The sequence below is a fragment of the Podarcis filfolensis genome, assembly GCF_964270895.1.
Source record: "Podarcis filfolensis genome assembly, chromosome: 4".
Classification (NCBI taxonomy): Eukaryota; Metazoa; Chordata; class Lepidosauria; order Squamata; family Lacertidae; genus Podarcis; species Podarcis filfolensis.
This window is the reverse complement of record NC_139607.1, coordinates 44,357,472-44,374,992: the sequence shown is the minus strand read 5'-3', so window position 1 is coordinate 44,374,992 and position 17,521 is coordinate 44,357,472. Positions and strand designations below refer to the sequence as shown.

Sequence of the window (17,521 nt, the reverse complement as noted above, 5' to 3'; positions counted from 1 at the left end):
CTGATGCCTCCCCCCCTGTGTATACTGAGATGAAAAAGACATAGGGTTGTGTTCAATGCTGCTGTTCAGTGGGAACAACAGACTTCCAGTTGCGAAACAGAACCTCCAACCTCTCCCCTGAAACCCCAATGTGGACTCTAAAAACCTGCTACAGAGAATTGGGGAACCCTCTGGAGCAAATTTCATGGGTGTACAGAGAGAGAAGAGGAAGGGGAAGTCCTGTTGTGCAAGTAGATTACTGCTTGCGCCGTGTTGGATACAACTCACTCATAGGCTTGGATTCCAAGATAAATTAGCTCCAGGAAGTTCACTATACTCCATTATAAATAAATAAAATGATTAGCACATAGTCAAGTGGAAAACTACATCCCTATTTAAAAAAATACTTACCTAGAGCATTATAGAGAGGCTCTCCAGTTCGTTTGTCCCAAACCACAGTTGTCTCTCTCTGATTGCAGACCCCAACAGCTTAAAAACAGAATGAAATTTTAACATTTGCTGGATTTGACATGGCATACTTCATCCTTTAGAAATATTTCAATACTTTCCATAATTTCTATTGTATAAACACTTTCCCTGTTAATTCCACACACACACCCCTTAATACAATTTACTCACAGAATAAAGATACTGGTTAGGATCCAGAGAAACCTATGCGTTCACAAAGTGTTCCTGTGAACACATTTGGCAGAGGGGCAAGAGAATTTACCAGAACTTGCTTTCAGCAGCAGCCCTTTGCACCAAATAAAATGCTACACTGGGCAATCCCTTAATCTGGGGTGGGGGAGAAATAAAGAAGGCAGGCTGCCTTTTGGAAGGGATGGCTGAAATCCCTATGCAAGAGACCACACACTTCCCTTGGGTTTCCAGAACAGCATTGCACAAACCGCAACCTATTTATTGCCTCATTTCCAACTTATCCCATCTTATGAAAGGAAACTCTGACAAAATAACAACACACCAATAAGCTACACTCCAGAAACATCTTGCATTGGCTTTAACAGTTTAACATATCAGTTTTATTCCTAAAGAAAAGTTCATAAATGTGCCCTTTCTGACCACTGCTTCAAAAAATGATTATTTTTATGAAAATGTGGGTGATACCTTTTATACTGGCAATGTCCACATTCAGTTGTTTCAGTTTCTCACATGTTTTTTCAACACATTCATAGACAGATTGTAGTATTTCCTTTGGATCTTGTTCTACCCACCTTAAACAGATAAGATAAGCATAGAGAAAACCAAGATTAGTATCAGAAATCTGTATTTTGCATCTGGCATTATGTACACAAATATCATGGAATCTCATCTGTTTCCTCCAACACAGGGTTTCCCAAACGAGTCTCCAGCTGTTGTTGGATTACAACTCCCATCATCTCTAACCAGAAGGACCTGTGGTCAGAGATGGTGGGAACTGTAGTCCAAAAACAGCTGGAGACCCAAGTTTGGGAAACTCTGCTACCAATGCATTAGAAATGAATGACAATTTACTAACATCATTTTCAACCAGTATCAACCAGTTTCTCACAAAGCAGAATCTAGTGGATTTTTAACATTGCTGTAATTCCTCTTACCATAAAATTGTTAAGAAGCAGAAAAGAAGAGAGAGCTGAAGAGCCCGTACGTCAAAGGCAAGCAAGATTGGCTGCTACTTTTCCAACTTAAAAAAATGTTGTGCAAGGCTAACAAACACCCAGTGCCACTTCTGTTCACCTGACCTCTGGTTGGTCATGGTGCTGCTACTTACTGGGAGGTGTTGGGAGGGGGGAGTGAGATAGTAGAGTGGTTGGTGTGGTACAAATGCACCAGCGCCACCTACCCCATCCTCTTCTGCAGCAACACAACCCCAGCCCAACATCCACTACTGAGGCTAACTATTGATTAAAAACAAATACAGTAACAAAGAAAAACCGAAAAGTACCGTATTTTTTGCTCTATCACTTTTTCCCTTCTAAAAAGTAAGGGGAAATGTGTGTGCGTCTTATGGAGCGAATGCAGGCTGCACAGCTATCCCAGAAGCCAGAACAGCAAGAGGGATCGCTGCTTTCGCTGCGCAGCGATCCCTCTTGCTGTTCTGGCTTCTGAGATTCAGAATATATTTTTTCTTGTTTTCCTCCTCCAAAAACTAGGTGCGTCTTGTGGTCTGGTGCGTCTTATAGAGCGAAAAATAAGGTATATTACATTATCGCAAAGACGTCCATCTTCCAAACTTTGCCTCATATGCCTACAAACCATTTCACTGGCTTAAATAGGAACGTGTAGGCTTGGATCCATAGACATGTGAATGAAACACCACCCAAGAAACAGGTCTTTCCCATCTCCTACTCCTCACTGCAGCCCCCTGTGGTCTCCAGTGTACTTCTGAAAGGCATGGAGTGGATGGCTGCAGTCAGAGAGAGCAATGGGCATAAATTCACAGGGGCAAAGCAAAGTGAAGAGTGGAAGTGACTTTCTGCTCATGTAGAGTTTAAAGTTTAACAATATCACACTATGGCTGCTGTCTTAACCCCAATTACCTGGGAGAAAGCTCTATTGAATTCAGTGGGACTTACTTCCAAGTAGATATGGTTAGGATTGCAGCCTGAATGACAAGCGGTCAAGTATGCAAAGAAAAAAAAATACTCTACCCTTCTTTGGGGAATTTCTGTTGGATTTCTACTTGGTGGTAACTCAACAGCTCAGCTGTTTTTGCATTAAAGACCTGTAATGCATAAAAGAACACCAAACCAGTTTGTAAAAACATAATTAGAGGGAGAGGCAGACAAAGAAGCTTGGCACCCGCCTCTCGAACAGTTACTTGGAAACATGTTTCAGGGATGACAGTAGCATTCAGAAGTTAACTCCCTTAACAAAGACTATATTATACATAACAGAAAATTGTCAAAGAGCAAAATGATGCAAGAAATACTTGCTTAACTCTAGAAGAGGCCACTAAACCACATGTTACAGGAACCTGAAGGTTTTTTTTTATTTAAAAAAAAAATAAGTTGGAAGCAGAGACTTCTGGACCATGAGTTATATTATGGCTTTTGCAACCATATGGCTCAATTTTGCAATGATAGGAAAGGTTAATCATCCATGGAGACAAAGGGAGCAGCAGTTTCTGGAGCCTCCCTTTGAAAGGATTACTGACAAAAAGATAGGTAGATTAAGGAAACCACCCTAAAGTCTGAGTCACCATTAAAAAGCAGGGTGAAGAGTCAAACTGCTTTTTTAAAAAAAACCACTAAGGTACATATACAGGAATATAATCTAATTATCTATTTACTATAGTGGTGCTGAACTTTATCACAATATAATATTCTCCATTTGTTTTAAGATTTTAGAGATCAGTCCAAATAATTTATATATTTATACTGTTAAGTGACATTGAAGATAAAAATGTTGAAACCAACAGTTAGACATAATTGATTATTCTTTTCCAAAGTACATATTTATTCATCTAAATAAACTACTAACCTAAATAAATCACAAACTCACTCAAGTGACCAAATAATTATGCTTTCTATGCAGTTTCTAACGTGTTATGAAAATCCAAAAGACATCAAATCAAAACATCAAGAAGGTTGCATGTTCATGCCAATTCTGAAATTATGTTCCTTATCTTCTGCTTTTACATAAGAAGAAGAGTTTGGATTTGATATCCTGCTTTATCGCTACCCGAAGGAGTCTCAAAGCAGCTAACATTCTCCTTTCCCTTCCTCCCCCACAACAAACACTCTGTGAGGCGAGTGGGGCTGAGAGACTTCAGAGAAGTGTGACTAGCCCAAGGTCACCCAGCAGCTACATGTGGAGGAGCAGAGACGCGAACCCGGTTCACCAGATTACAAGTCTACCGTCTAACATCTGTGATGTTAATTTTATCCTGAAAACAGCTTCTCTTTGAGATCTCTGCCTCCAACAGCAACTTCTGCTGAATTGTTAACTGAAACCCAGTTTACTGTAGTCCTAACCATTCAGGCTAACCTTATTTGCTTTACTGTAAGAGGGCAAAAGTGCTTAATCCTTTTCAACTCACTCCAGATACCACCCCAGATAGCTGAGTAAAGAAGTTGATTAAGAGTAACATCAATCACAATAAAAATCCAAATCTGATAGAGGTATCTAGGACATGCACATACCTCTGTGAGCGCATACATCTCTTTGATTTCTAACTACAGGTATAAGAATTTTTTCAATACAAATTAAATGGTAATCATAATTTGATTACAAATAATAAGAGAAAGGTGATGATAGCTATATAAAAATCACTGGCCATTACAGTAAGAGTAGAGGTACAGTAGAAATGTAATGCTGCCACTTAAAATATCTGTCTAGACAAACATGTCGAAATGTTTCTTGTCTCAGAAACTACTGAGTAATTTCAAGTGAAAATTACACTGTGTTTCCCCCACATATTAAAAGCAGTATGACAAAATTTGTTTGCTGATGAAAACAGTACAGCATGGAATATTGTTTGCCAATACTTCTAATGCTCTCTGTGATAAACATACAGTGGTACCTCTTGTTACGAACTTAATTCGTTCCGGAGGTCGGTTCTTAACCTGAAACCATTCTTAACTTGAGGTACCACTTTAGCTAATAGGGCCTCCCGCTGCTGCTGCTGCCGCCGCCCAATTTCTGTTCTCATCCTGGGGCAAAGTTCTTATCCCGAGGTACTATTTCCGGGTTAGCGGAGTCTGTAACCCGAAGTGTTTGTAACCCTGCAGCTACTTAAAATCCTCCAAACTTTATTGAGGAGGGTGAGACACCTAAAGGAAAAAGAACACAATCAGAAACATTTGCAGCTAGAAACTATGCTTAATTCATCTGATCAAAACCAGTCCTTCTTTCATAAATGAAATTGGTAAACCATTGCTGGTATGGTTGTTTCATATCAAATCAGGACACCATGGCTTGTGAAACACATATAGCTTCTGAATAGTTTAATAAGAATGGTGCTGGAAGTGGATCATTTAAAACAGGCCATTATCTTTAGTGAACTCTGAATCACTGCAGGGCTAGGGCAGCTACGGCTGCAATTCTATACACCAGTGGTTTTCAACCAGTGTGCTATGGCACTCTGGTGTGCCTTGAATGATGGTCAGGGGTGCCACGGACAACACTGTCACTCTTCCTTCCCTCCCTCCTCTGATGCCCTTTTGTATCTCTGCCTCCCGAAGCCTTGAACAGCTGTTTATTGCAGCAACTCTAGTTATAATCTCCGCAGGTGAATGCTGCCTCTGAGAGGCACCTCTCTTTTGGGAGGCAGCTCAGAGACCAGGGATGGTAGCAGCTGCTGCCTGGAGGACTCCCAAAGAGAGGGGAGAGGAGACGAGGCCTCCACAAGGGAGGGTGTTTGAAAAAGGGGTGACATAACTGGGCTCCTGAGCCCCAAAGGGGTACCACAGAAAGAATGTTGTTGGTTAAGGGAGCCATGGACTCAAAAAGGTTGAAAACTTCTGCTATACAGCAATGGTGACTAATCTATAGTCCTCTATGTGTTGCTGGATTCCAGCCCCAACCATCCATGGCCATTGGCTGGACCAAGAACATCTGAAGAGTCACAGGTTAGCCACCTTTTCTATTCAGTGGACTGACCTCAATAATGCTTCCTTCTGAAATGCAGAGAATAGCACAGGAGGGCCTCAGGCAGCTCCTGCTATCAAAAGACTAAAGGAGTTCTTCCTGAAATTCAACTCCTGTTGGCCCATTAAAAGAAACATCCTGTACTTTTGTGTCATCTAGCAAATAGTCTCAAGGAAGTGTGAACTATTTGTGAAAGATTTTCTGTTTCATTTAAATATTCTCTACCAAATCTTTTATTCTAAATTTTGATTTGCTTTTCAGTTAATGTAACTATGTAGTTCAAAGGTGAGGATCAACAGAGGCAAGTTTAGGAATGCTTCTAAGAGGGAGATGCTTCCAAAGTACTCAAACAGTTGTTAATCATTGCCTTGGGGTTCGTTGAACTTATTTTACTCTCATTCTACAGTATTAACTCTTTCATATAAGAGAAGCGTGTGCTGCACCTGTTACTGTACCAAGACCATTACTTCTTTTTTCAGGAAGATGTTTTATAACAATATACACACAGGAGTTGTATACATAAAAAACATAAAGATGCAATTCCAATATAAAACCAGTGGATGAAGTTTAAAAACATATTTTTCTATACTTTATTTTGTTCAGAAGAAGGATAGATAAATTAAGCCATGCTCCTTCTGGGGTAGTTTGTCTACCTTCTGCCCCCATCCTGCACTCAGCTCTCACCTGTAGCTGCTAGAAACTGTCAGCATGTGACAGCAGTCACACCCTGGGAATGACTTCGACTTGCCAGCTAAACCAGGTGAAGGTAGGCAATGGATCTCAAACCCTTTGTGAGTTAGGGACTTTTCCTGCATGCAAATATAGACTTTTGCAGATTGACCGGACAAGACCAATAGTGGGTCTAATGGCCAAGAAGGTAACAAACATTCAGCTGCCTATCTCCTTCTGAGCCCAATTTAAACTACTGATTTTGGCCTTAAAACCCAAAATGGGTTGGGACTAAGATATCTGGAGGATCACCTGCAGCTGTATGAGCTGGCTCAAGCTTTAAGATCAGCTTCTGAGGTACTGCTCTCTGGTCCATCAATAAGAGATGTCAGCTTGGGTACCAAGCACTTTTCTTTCCGCACTCGTGGAAATAACTATGGCCCTATCATTGTTTATTTTCAACAGAATTCTTAAAGTCATCTAATTTCAGTCTGTGTTCTATTAATAGCTGTGTTCTGATGAAGTATCACTGCTCACTGTAAATGAGGTATAATATGGATTTTAATTCGACGGTGCTGATTTTGTCTATCATGTTCTGTAGTTTTCTATACACTGCCTTAGAAGGGCAATAAATCCTGAAAGGCAGCTTGTAAATTTATTAATAAACAAACAAAACATAAAACAAGTATCAAACCCATGGCTGGCTTGATGTTTCAGGACAAACACATACTTGTATAATCCTGATATGATATTGCAGGGTTGCATTTACCCCTCAGAATACAGCATATGTTTTCATAGTGTCTATGGAAACACGTTCATGGAATTTTATATGCAATTCATAGAAATTTGCAGTTTCAATGGTGTCCCAGAATGGGCTCTTAACATGTGCTGTATATGCACACAAAGTTAGTACCAAATCTGGCAGCCTGTTACTCTGATACAGGCAAGCAAAATGATGTTCAAAAGAACATAAAACAATGACAAATGCATTCTTGTACTTCATGCCAAACTGTAAGCAGAATGCATGAAAATCCTACCAAAGCAATTTAAAACTTTGCTGCAGAATTAGTACTTTTTTGGTACATTTATGCACTACAATTGTTTTAATGGTATGATACACATTCCCCTTATCTATGATGTGATTCCACTTCAGCAATAAACTCTTGACTTCAACTGTGCCTGAAATCTATTTCAACCTTATTTGTTTTCATAATATTTGTTAAAACAGATTCCTGGACTTTAGCCAGATCCTCTATGAATGTTTGCCCAGTTTAAAAAGCAAAGAAAGAAAAGAAAAAAGTTGGGTGAAGAGAATGCTTAAAGAACAAGGGAGAACGTTTAGACCAAGATTATTATTATTATTATTACTAAAAACAATGATTTAACCCTTAAATCTGGTGAAAACCTTATTATACAAAATCGCCTGCTCTGTACAAGTACAGTCTGCATGAAAAACACAAACAAGATTTTACCTTATATATAAAACAATATTTAGAAATGCTTGTGTTTCCAAATTCAGAGGGACATTCCCAAGTTTGTACAGCACCACAGTTGCAAAACTGGATTAAGCAGGATACAAACTGTGCATGAGTGAAGTATAAGATGACATTTCTTGCCTGCCAGCCATTTTTTATTTCACTGTCCTCAGCTTTGAGGTTCATGGTAGGGTACCATAGTTCTGACAAATGCAACTACCTGTAGTGCATATTGATCTCTGGATGAAGCAGTGGCACCTGTTTTCCGAGGCTTCATTCACACTGGAATTGCCCAGAATCCAAGCTAAACTTTTTAGTACAACACTAATAATGCAAGAAATGGGAATAACAATGTTAGAAGTTGTTACCACATTCTATTCATCTTTTTTCTTCCCTATATAAACTTTTCCATCCACCAACCTATGAGTTTACGCTAGATCACCTGTAGTGTGTAGACAGCAAATGGATGATGCACTGTGGCTTGTAGGATAAGAAACGCCAGCAGCATAAAAGAAAGCTCTCACGCCTGCTTCCATCCATCACACCATAGATCAGAGAACTAAGTGGAAACTCCCTGTCTCTCATACTGCCCAGCATGACAAGTAAAAAGGCAGAACAGTTAAGGGGATAAAGTGAGAAAAGGGCTCTATGTCAGACTGCTCTCTATTCCAGGAGAAGCCAATATCCCCTTCTCCTTACCCCTGGGCACACACAAACAAAAACCAAAGCCAACATCAGCAGCCCTATATGTAAAGACAGAGAGGTAGAAGAGGCCTTAATCATTTGCTCTTTGATGTGTTTCATTCGTAACAAAATAATGGGTTTGTTTGCTTTTTAAGCCCTGGGGCTCGTACCGGTCTCGAAACGCCACCCTCTGACCCTGTAGCTTCCCCAGTGTGTGGGGCATCCTCTTTTAAGACGCTTTTAGCTGGCCAAGGGCATTTCCCCGTATTCTCCCTCCGCGAGCCTGGGCAAGGGGAGACCTCGCTTGGCACCTGCCCAGCCCCTCTCAGCAGCCTCCGTCCTCCACGCTCCCACCAAGGGCAACCACGCTGCCGCCTCCTCCTCCTCCTGTCACTCCATCATCCCCCTCCGTCCCCGGAGGCGGCCGCTCGCCGGCTTGCGCTTACCAGGAAGCGCGTGGAGCTGGTCCCTTGATCGATGGCCCCAACCAGCGGGCCCATCGCCCCACCCCGGGCCTCTGCCATGGGCAGGCTCCGTCCGCGCGCGCGACCCCGGCCCGTCTCCTAGGCGACCCTGTCACCCGCCACGGCGAGGGCGGGCGGGAGCGAGAGTGACAGAAGACTGACACTCCCGAGCCGGCGCCCTCCGCTCTTGAGAGCGGCGCGTGGCTTCCCGGATCAGAGGCTGGAGGCGGGGAAGGGGGCGCTGGCCCGACGCGCTGCCGCTCAGCCGCCAATCAGCGAGCCGGGAGGAGGAGGAGGGCAGGGCGGGCTTATTTCCCCCCCTCCCCACAGGAAGCGGCTCAATGCATCGGGAATGGGGGCCGCTGAGCTAGCCGGTCACGTGCACCGGGCCTCTGACGTGAACTGGAGGCTCTTCGGCCTTGGGCTGCACTGGCTCGCTGCCTGCTGCTTGCTGTTGCGGCCGCCGCCGCTCCCTCCCCGGGCAGAGGCGGCGGTGGATTGTGACGGCGTCGGTGGTGCAAGAGCCTCTTGCCTTGCGCAAGCGCTTAGAACGCCGTGAGCGGCCTCCTTCCGGCGCTCTCCTCCCCGCTTGTCCCGGAGTCCCGTCCGGGAAAGAGGAATCCCTCCCCCTCCCCCACCAGTCACCTGCGCGCAAGGTTTCCTCAGAAGTGCGCTGAGTCAGTGCGCACCTGCGCAATCTCTCGCACGAACAGGCCTGGGAGGTAGGCACCATCGACCTGGCGCTTCATTTCAAGGCAGGCACACACAGGGTTCAGTGCCGGATTTACCTATAAGCTAAAGAAGCTGTAGCTTAGGGCCCCACACTCATGGGGCCCCCAATTTTTTTTTAAAGGAAAACAACCACTGGATGTACATTTCCAAAATATAAGATAAAAAACAAATAAAATAAATCCTACATACAGCAACAGTGTTTTATTTGTTATGTGCAAATGGCTTTAGATACCTATTAGGTCCATAAATTGCCATATAGCATATATTCAACACAAAAAACAGCGACAATTGGTTGTTGACAAAGGACAGCTGGACGTATAAAGGGCCCCATTACCTTCAGTAGCTTCAAACCTAAATCTGGCCCTGGCTGCACTGTAATTGCAGGGGAGTCACCGTCACCCTGTTAGCCAGGCGGGGGGCAAAACCAGGTATATTGTGGCAGGGGATGGTATGTCATGCCTTTGGCCTTGTGGAATAAAGCTATTTCTTCCTTACAAAGTGAAAAGCAGCAGCAAGACACATTAGGAGAAAATAAATGTTTTTTTAAACTTGCTGCCTAAAAGGAAATGGTGCTAAGTGCTATTTCTGAGGGGTGCTGCTTACAGCATGGGGCAGTCACAGAAAAGATCCTGTCCTCAGCCACACACACCACAGCTCATTTCTGAAGTCGAGCACCCAGGCTTCATAATCATATCACATATATATCATGGACCCCCAGTAACTTAAAAGCCATCACTGGCACATTAAAAGAGGGCAATCTACCAATTTTCTGTGGGGCTTGCTCCCAGCCCCAGAGAAGACACCACTCTGAACTCGATGGGCTTGCTTCTTGATTTATTTCTGGATTTACTTGCTATAATTTATATTCAGCCTTTCTTCAATCATGGAACCCAAGGTGGTATGCATGTGGTCTTGGAAAACCTGATTAGTTGGATAATCAAGTTGGTTGCATCATGTGCTTTTCTGATCATACTCCGGAACATGGATTGCACTAAAAGCAGTCTGGTAGGGTAGTTAAGAAATTAGTTCTGTTGCACCATTCCAGAGAGAATAAACGTCCCCGTAGCAAGTCACTGCAGTTTACAGATTACTTTTAGTGCTAAGAAAAAGAGTGTCAATGGCACATTCTTAATAGCCTGAAAGTTTTTCTTGAGGTTATTTTGCATAAGTACAGCAAAGCAGTCAAAACATTTAAGACACTGTGTTAATGAGACTCCACATTGCAAAGAAGAGATTAACTAGAGTTAATTTTGGTTGGAATTAATATTGAAAACAAAGCTATCCATAGAAATAAAAGGTGTGGCTTTCTACTCTGTTGCTTTGTTTAAAGGGTTGTGATGAGGTCAGCTGTGTGGGTTAATGAGCACAGACAATAGGCCTTTTTGTTCGTTTTCAAGGAACACAGAAGTGCAATCAAAAGCTGAGATGTTTAAACAAATAGTGTTCATGGCTGAACAGGTTTCTTCTACCTATTAATATTTTGGACTGCAGCAAAGAAGAATTTCTGGTAGTTAGACTGGGCAACACGCTGCTGGTGTTAGGATACTGCATGGTTTTCTGATGTCAATTTATTTTGTTTTCCTTCCAAAACAGGAAATATACGACTTAGAATTTAAGCTGCTGCTGCTGCTGCTGCTGCTGCTTCTTCTTCTTCTTCTTCTTCTTCTTCTTCTTCTTCTTCTTCTTCTTCTTCTTCTTCTTCTTCTTCTTCTTCTTCCAGCAGTGTGTTCACATCTCTGCACCTTTTATGATTTTTTAATTTAAAAAATGGCAACACTAGCAAAGGAATTTATTGTATTTTTTATAGTTTATTTATTAATTAAATTTATATTTCCCCTTTCTCCCAAAGGAGCCCAGGGCTTTGCACTTGGACTTTAGAAAGGAAAAAAGGTAGTCATTGTAAGAAAAGACTTATCTTTTATCTCAGTTTTCTATCTTCAGGGAACTCTTCCCCGTAATCCTGAAGAGGAATCTCAACACATATAGAAATGGAATGTCCTGGATACAGATGATTTCTGGAAAAGTGGAGCTTTAACCCTCTCCTTTCCCTATACTTGGGCTTGAACTAATAAACTAATAAAGAAGCAACTAATAAACTAATAAAGAAGCAACATTTTATACATGTAAAAAATGTTATACAGGGCTAATGCTGGGTGTTGAGGATGCAGGCCTGTTACACAAATTTGCATTATGCTGGTTTATATGTACAGATATATCTGGGGAAATTAAGATGCAGGTGGTTTGGGTCTCATCAGCATTTTGCTTTGCAGTTTTATCATCCTGTGAGCAAAATAAAAAAGTAATAATAGGAGGACAAAAGTCATGAGATCCTGGACTCAGCATGAAAGACCCAGGGCTTGGGCTCCCTGAACCATCCATAACAATGCCCCTGGTATCACAGTCCTCCCCAGGGAGAAGCATAAACCATTCTTTACATAACCATTACTTCTGTGTAAAAAGCTCATGGAAAGACTTCCATCCAAAGTTAAGTTGCAGCCTCTCTCATTTATAAATTAAGTATACCAGAAAGAATTACACTGGCTGCTAATTAAAGTTCCAGGCTATATTCAAGGTGCTGAGACAGGCATACAAAGCCCTATACAGGTTGAGATACCTAAAAGATCATCTCATTCCTTATACAGTATGCCTAACTGATCACTCTGTAGGAGAGAGCCACTTGCAGATATCATCTTATCAAGAGGTCCATTCCGAATAATGTCACTGTTGGGCCTTTAGTGTGGCCACATCGCTTCCTGAGGGGGGTGTCCTTGCCGCTGCTGCAGATGATTAGAAATGAACACAACAAAACTATGTACCTACATAAACAACCAAACCAAATAGAATACTTAATTTCTCCTCAGAAATGTTTATATACTGTATATTCTTATTCTGCAGTAGAACACTGTTCGTTTGAAGCTACTACTCTTATGTACAAAGATTTGCAGAGCAATAAAAGGGAAAGCACTCTCTATTAGAATACTTTTCAACCAGGCATTTGGCCTGCCCACTTGTTAATTTTAATCTCTCTAATATGTTAAATAGGACATTAGGGTAAAGTGTGTACAATAAGTTGTAATAATAAATAAAATAACAAACAATCAAAAGTGTTTTATTGCTGCCTCTCTCTTATTGTTGATTATTTTGTATTCTGTTGCTGTTGTAATACATTTATTAGACTGTAAAGACACCTTGTTATCTTGCCATTGCATTACAAATTGTACAATACTTTTTATAAACAAACCCACAAACTAGAAGTCAGTTAATGAACATTTGATTTTGACATTGAACCTCCAGTACAGTATTGGGTATGGGCACAGTGCATTGAGGTGAGGGAGAATTCACCAATACCTGGAACAGTTGCACTAAGTTTTCTTCTCTCTTTCATTAGTGCTGTGGATCTTTCACAAACTCAAGTGTATCTGAGCCCAATACAACGTTATGCAGGGCTCATATGCTCTTGCATGTGTGCAATTTGTTATAATTGTGATGAATACAGGCAGTACAGTACAGTTCCCAAGATTTAATGGAATTGTTCATACAGGAAGCCACCTAAGGTCTGTTCAGTTATGCTCGCATTTGTCTTAACTAAAGATAAGAGCTTGACAGCAGCTACAGATCGTCAGCAAAAAGATCCCATTTTTAGTCAATCACATCCTTGCATATTTCAACTCATTGTCAACCACATAAAATGTGGCAGTATGAAATAATTATTGGGGCAAACTGCATAGTTGTTATAACTAAAATGTGTCTTTTGGGGAGTATATGCAGAAACCTCATTAGTAAATGTGCTGTGATATATGAGAAGTCTTTACATTATGGAATGCTGAAAGAGACATATTTTCAAAATACTTTGGTTCATAACTAAGATGATGTTTCTTTGTAAATCTTTCTTGTCCTTTTGTTGGGTGAAATTACATAGCCTTTTACTGCTTTTAGCTGTGACTAAGATACCCCACTAAGAAAAATGGTTCTCATGTCCAGGAAGTGGGGAACTGGCTTGCCCTGGATGGAAGCTGCACTCCCCTGTAAGGAGCAGGTTCACAGTGGGGGTGCTCCTGGCTTCAGCACTCTCACTGGGCTCGGGTGGCCTCCTTCCCTACAGCCCCCCTCTGGTGCTGAGATTGGCAGAGCATGCCCCTTAAGTAGTTCCTCTATGGACTCAGGATGGGAGAAGGCATTCTCTGTGGTGGCCCCTAAGTTGTGGAACTCCCTCCCCACTGATGTGCAGCTGGCACCTTCATTGTTTAGCTTCTGGTGAATACTAAACATGTACCTCTTTACCCTGGCTTTTGATCCCTGAGGTGTATATTTTTAGGACCCACCTTCTTTTTGTGATAGTAAGTTGTTTTAAACAGTTTTTAATATTCTGTTTTAGTGTGGTAACCTGTCCAGAGACCTTAGGATGAAGAGCAGGTAAATAATAATAATAATAATAATAATAATAATAATAATAATAAATATATAACAACAACAGTCATTAGCTCTGCTTAGAGAACCAAACAAGATTTCTTGTTTGTAGTGCAGAGGTTTGTGGAAAGGGATGAAATGCAATTCTCTTATCCAGTCAACCTTGCACTGGCCAATCATAGTGAGTCAGTTATGGATATGAATGAAATTATTGTGTATTAGAAGAGGGAAAACTTGGTTGAGTGCTCCATATTGGACATTTCAAACAAGTAACCCCCCTAGCCAGAAGTTCCCCAAATAGCAGCTCATAAATATGAATTCTTGATCTTAAGACCTATTCTTTTAGAGATATTTTTTAAATCTAACCTACTCACTAACCAACTATATTCCAGAATGCTAATTACTAGAAGCCTTTTTCTGTATCATAAACCAGCATTTGCATATAAAGTGGATGGCAGCTGGAGTTCCATTCTCATTTTTATGTTATCAATTTTATTGATACAGAATTTCTGGAAATCAACTCCATTCCCATGCCTGTTGTAAAAATTCTACGATTTGAAAATGTCATTTTTAAAAGAGTTCTTACTAATTCACTTCTGCTGCAATAAGCATTATGTTAAGGCCCATGTCTTAACTTGCATGCCCTGAAAATGGCAATAATGTTATTTTGTCTTATATGTTCTGCTCACTTATAACTTAGCACCCATGCACCCACACTTTTACTACTTCCATTCTCTTTCTTTGCATGCTGGGGACAACACTAAAATTACTGCATATACATGCTTTATAACAAATTGGTTACATTTTGAAAAGAATTGTGTAGAATACCCATGTGAAGGAATGGATGGAACAGAAATGCCATTTTGAAAATAAATTCTGTCTTTTGGGGTAGGGTGGGCAAGAGGGTGTGGAGTTATGAGGATAGTACTGGGAAGATTGACTGGAATTGTTGAAATAAGCAGGAGAAGCTACATCATAGCTGTCAACTTACAGATTGGAAAATAAGGGACCAGCAGCCTTGAAAATAAGGGACCAGCAGCCAAAATAAGGGACCTGCAGCCAAAATAAGGGACCTGCAGCCCCACCTGTTCCAGGCACTCCAGTCTTCCTGTCCTCCTGCAGTCTGGTCAAACTCATGCTGGTAGCTTCGAGAACACTGTCCAACCAACTTTGTAACCAGAGGTTCAACTGACTAGAATCTGAATCACATGCACCACAAGGCCTATGCAGCCTCAACTTAAGATGGCTCCCCGGCCTGGCTTTGCACTGCAAAGTTTGCAGCAGCACGTGCAACAAAATGGCGTCCAGCATTCAAAAACCCCCTCAGCTTGCATTAACTAGCCACACACAAGGCATGCAAGCTCCACCCCCCAGTCGTTCTTAGACTTCTTATTGGTTGAGCAACACAGCCAAGCAACACAGTTGGAGCCTCCCTCCTCCCTGGCCGGCAGGGAGGGAGGGAAGGAGAGGAGCTGCTTCCTTTGAAATTTAAGGGACATTTAAGAGACATCCATCAATAAGGGACAGCAGCGGGACATGGCGCTGGAATAAGGGACTGTCTTTTCAAATAAGGGACACTTGACAGCTGTGAGCTACATTTGCTTTTGAATGCTATTAAAATTGCAACAGAAAAAATGCAAGATATAAATCAAAATCATCTTGTGATAAGTCAATGAATGCAGTTCAGAACTTCAGTGCAGCAAGCCCATCTATATGCACTCTCACCAGGCTGTTTGAACCTGATTTTTTTTAAGGGTATAGAGGGAAGTTGTGGCCCTCCATACATTGCTGGACCCTGCAACCCTTATCATGAGCATGGCCATGCTGGCAGGGACTGGTGGGAGTTGGAGCCCAACAACAACTGGAGGACCAGAGATTCCCTCTTCCGAGACTTCCGGTTAGCGCCGGCGCTTAATGGCGGATCTCAACCGGAGCTCCGGGAGAGATCTGCTTCGCGGGTTCGGGTCCTGTCAGCTACGGCGAAGCGGGGACCCTTAAAAATCACAGGCGCGTTGCCTGTGAACTGGAGACTCGGCGGGCACCTTTGCGCCCCCCCGACGCTGCGAAATAGCCTTTTTAAAGGCTCCGGAGCAGCGGAGGGGTCTTGGAGTGGTGCTGAGAGTCGTCTTCACCCAGCCTGCGAAGCGAAGCCGCGTCGCCATTAGCGGAGAGCGCTGACTTCTTCCCGTGAAATTGGATTAAAAGAACAACTATCCGTGAGTAGGATTGACTGCTAAAGTATAAATTGGACTTTAAAATAAAGAAATTGGGCACCGAGACGGATAAGCACTAAAAAGGAAGTCTGCTTTCCGTTCTGTAGCAAGATCAAAGCGAAAGGCACTCTAGCTGTAACTGCTTGAGAGGAAACTTGCGGGATTTAAGAAATCCACCACCAAAGCAAAGAACTCCCCCCCCCGAAGGCAGGAGGGGGGGGAAGAAGATTTTAAAAGTGTTTCCCTGCCAATTTAAAAGAATTGGATTAAGTACCGCTGCTCTTTAACCTGGGATCGGACTGCCGGAGAAAAGGAACCGGCTAAGGACTGTTGCTATAAGAAGCTAAAAAGTATCTTAAATTGACTTTGGTTACTTCCAATTTGAAACACTGTTTCTGTGGTATTACAAAGTAACTTACAGGACACTATTGATTGGGATCCCCTTGAAAGAGAAAAGAAAAATTGAAAGGGACTAGGAAACTTTTATTCCTTCTTTTTTGAAGAGTGTGGGATTATTTTGAGAAGCATAGAACTGACTCTACGCCCTCTAGAGGACCTACAAATTGTTTCAGCAACAAGTGGAGCTTAAAATTTGAGAACTTTTGTTTGTGAGCTCCAAAGTCTGGGAATGACCTTGACTAAAAGACTTTGTTATGGCAGATGGTAAAGAGAAAGGGGATTTACAAGAAACAACCTTGAGATCTGGCAGACAATACAAAATTGACCCTTTCATGCAAAGAAGGGCTTCTGTAACAGGAGCCTCTGGAACTATAGTGGCTGCAAAGCCAAAAGTGAAAGCAATGTCTACAGAAGAATCATTTGCTAAGGTATTGGAGAAGATAAATGACTCTTTGGAGGAACTAAAAAAGCAAGGTGCGGATACTAAATTGCAAGTTGCTGAAACTAAAGTACAAGTTGCTGAAACAAATAAAAAAATTGAAGAAATCTCTGGGAAAATTGACCTAAATACTAAAAGTATAACTGACCTAGGGAACAAAGTGAACTCAAATGCAGAAGCAATTGGGAAATTATTGGAAGATTCATCTATAACACGAAAGATAGCTGAGGAAGCTAAGGAAATTGCAACTGCTGCGGAGGAAAAATTTCCACCAGTTTACAAGAAATTGGACGAATATGAACTGGCACTCTCTATGCAGGATATGCAACGCAAGGAGAGGAACCTAAGGATCAGACTTGTGCCGGAAAAGGAAGGAGACAACTTGGTGGATTATTTGACAAAAGAATTTTCTGATTTTTGGAAGCAGGAGTTGAAGAAAGAGGACTTTAAGATAGAAAGTGCATTTAGATT

At 41.9% G+C, this 17,521-nt stretch overlaps 1 protein-coding gene across 18 annotated transcripts in view; it reads right to left on the bottom strand.

Moving 5' to 3' along the window:
- The window catches only part of GK (glycerol kinase), a 39,717-nt gene extending 30,349 nt beyond the window's left edge, over window positions 1-9,368 (bottom strand). For 2 of the 18 annotated variants that reach the window (XM_083612368.1, XM_083612374.1), the window contains exons 1-5: window positions 8,843-9,331; window positions 7,933-8,036; window positions 2,628-2,701; window positions 1,105-1,211; window positions 391-468 (exon numbers count right to left, since the gene is read on the bottom strand). In XM_083612368.1, coding sequence (XP_083468494.1) covers window positions 391-468; window positions 1,105-1,211; window positions 2,628-2,701; window positions 7,933-7,989 — 316 coding nt within the window. In that variant the 5' untranslated portion in view covers window positions 7,990-8,036; window positions 8,843-9,331. Of the gene's footprint in view, window positions 1-390; window positions 469-1,104; window positions 1,212-2,627; window positions 2,702-7,932; window positions 8,037-8,842 lie in introns of all 18 variants that reach the window. The other 16 variants (XM_083612369.1, XM_083612361.1, XM_083612370.1 and 13 more) reach the window with 11 other exon arrangements.
- Window positions 9,369-17,521: the final 8,153 nt, after the last annotated feature.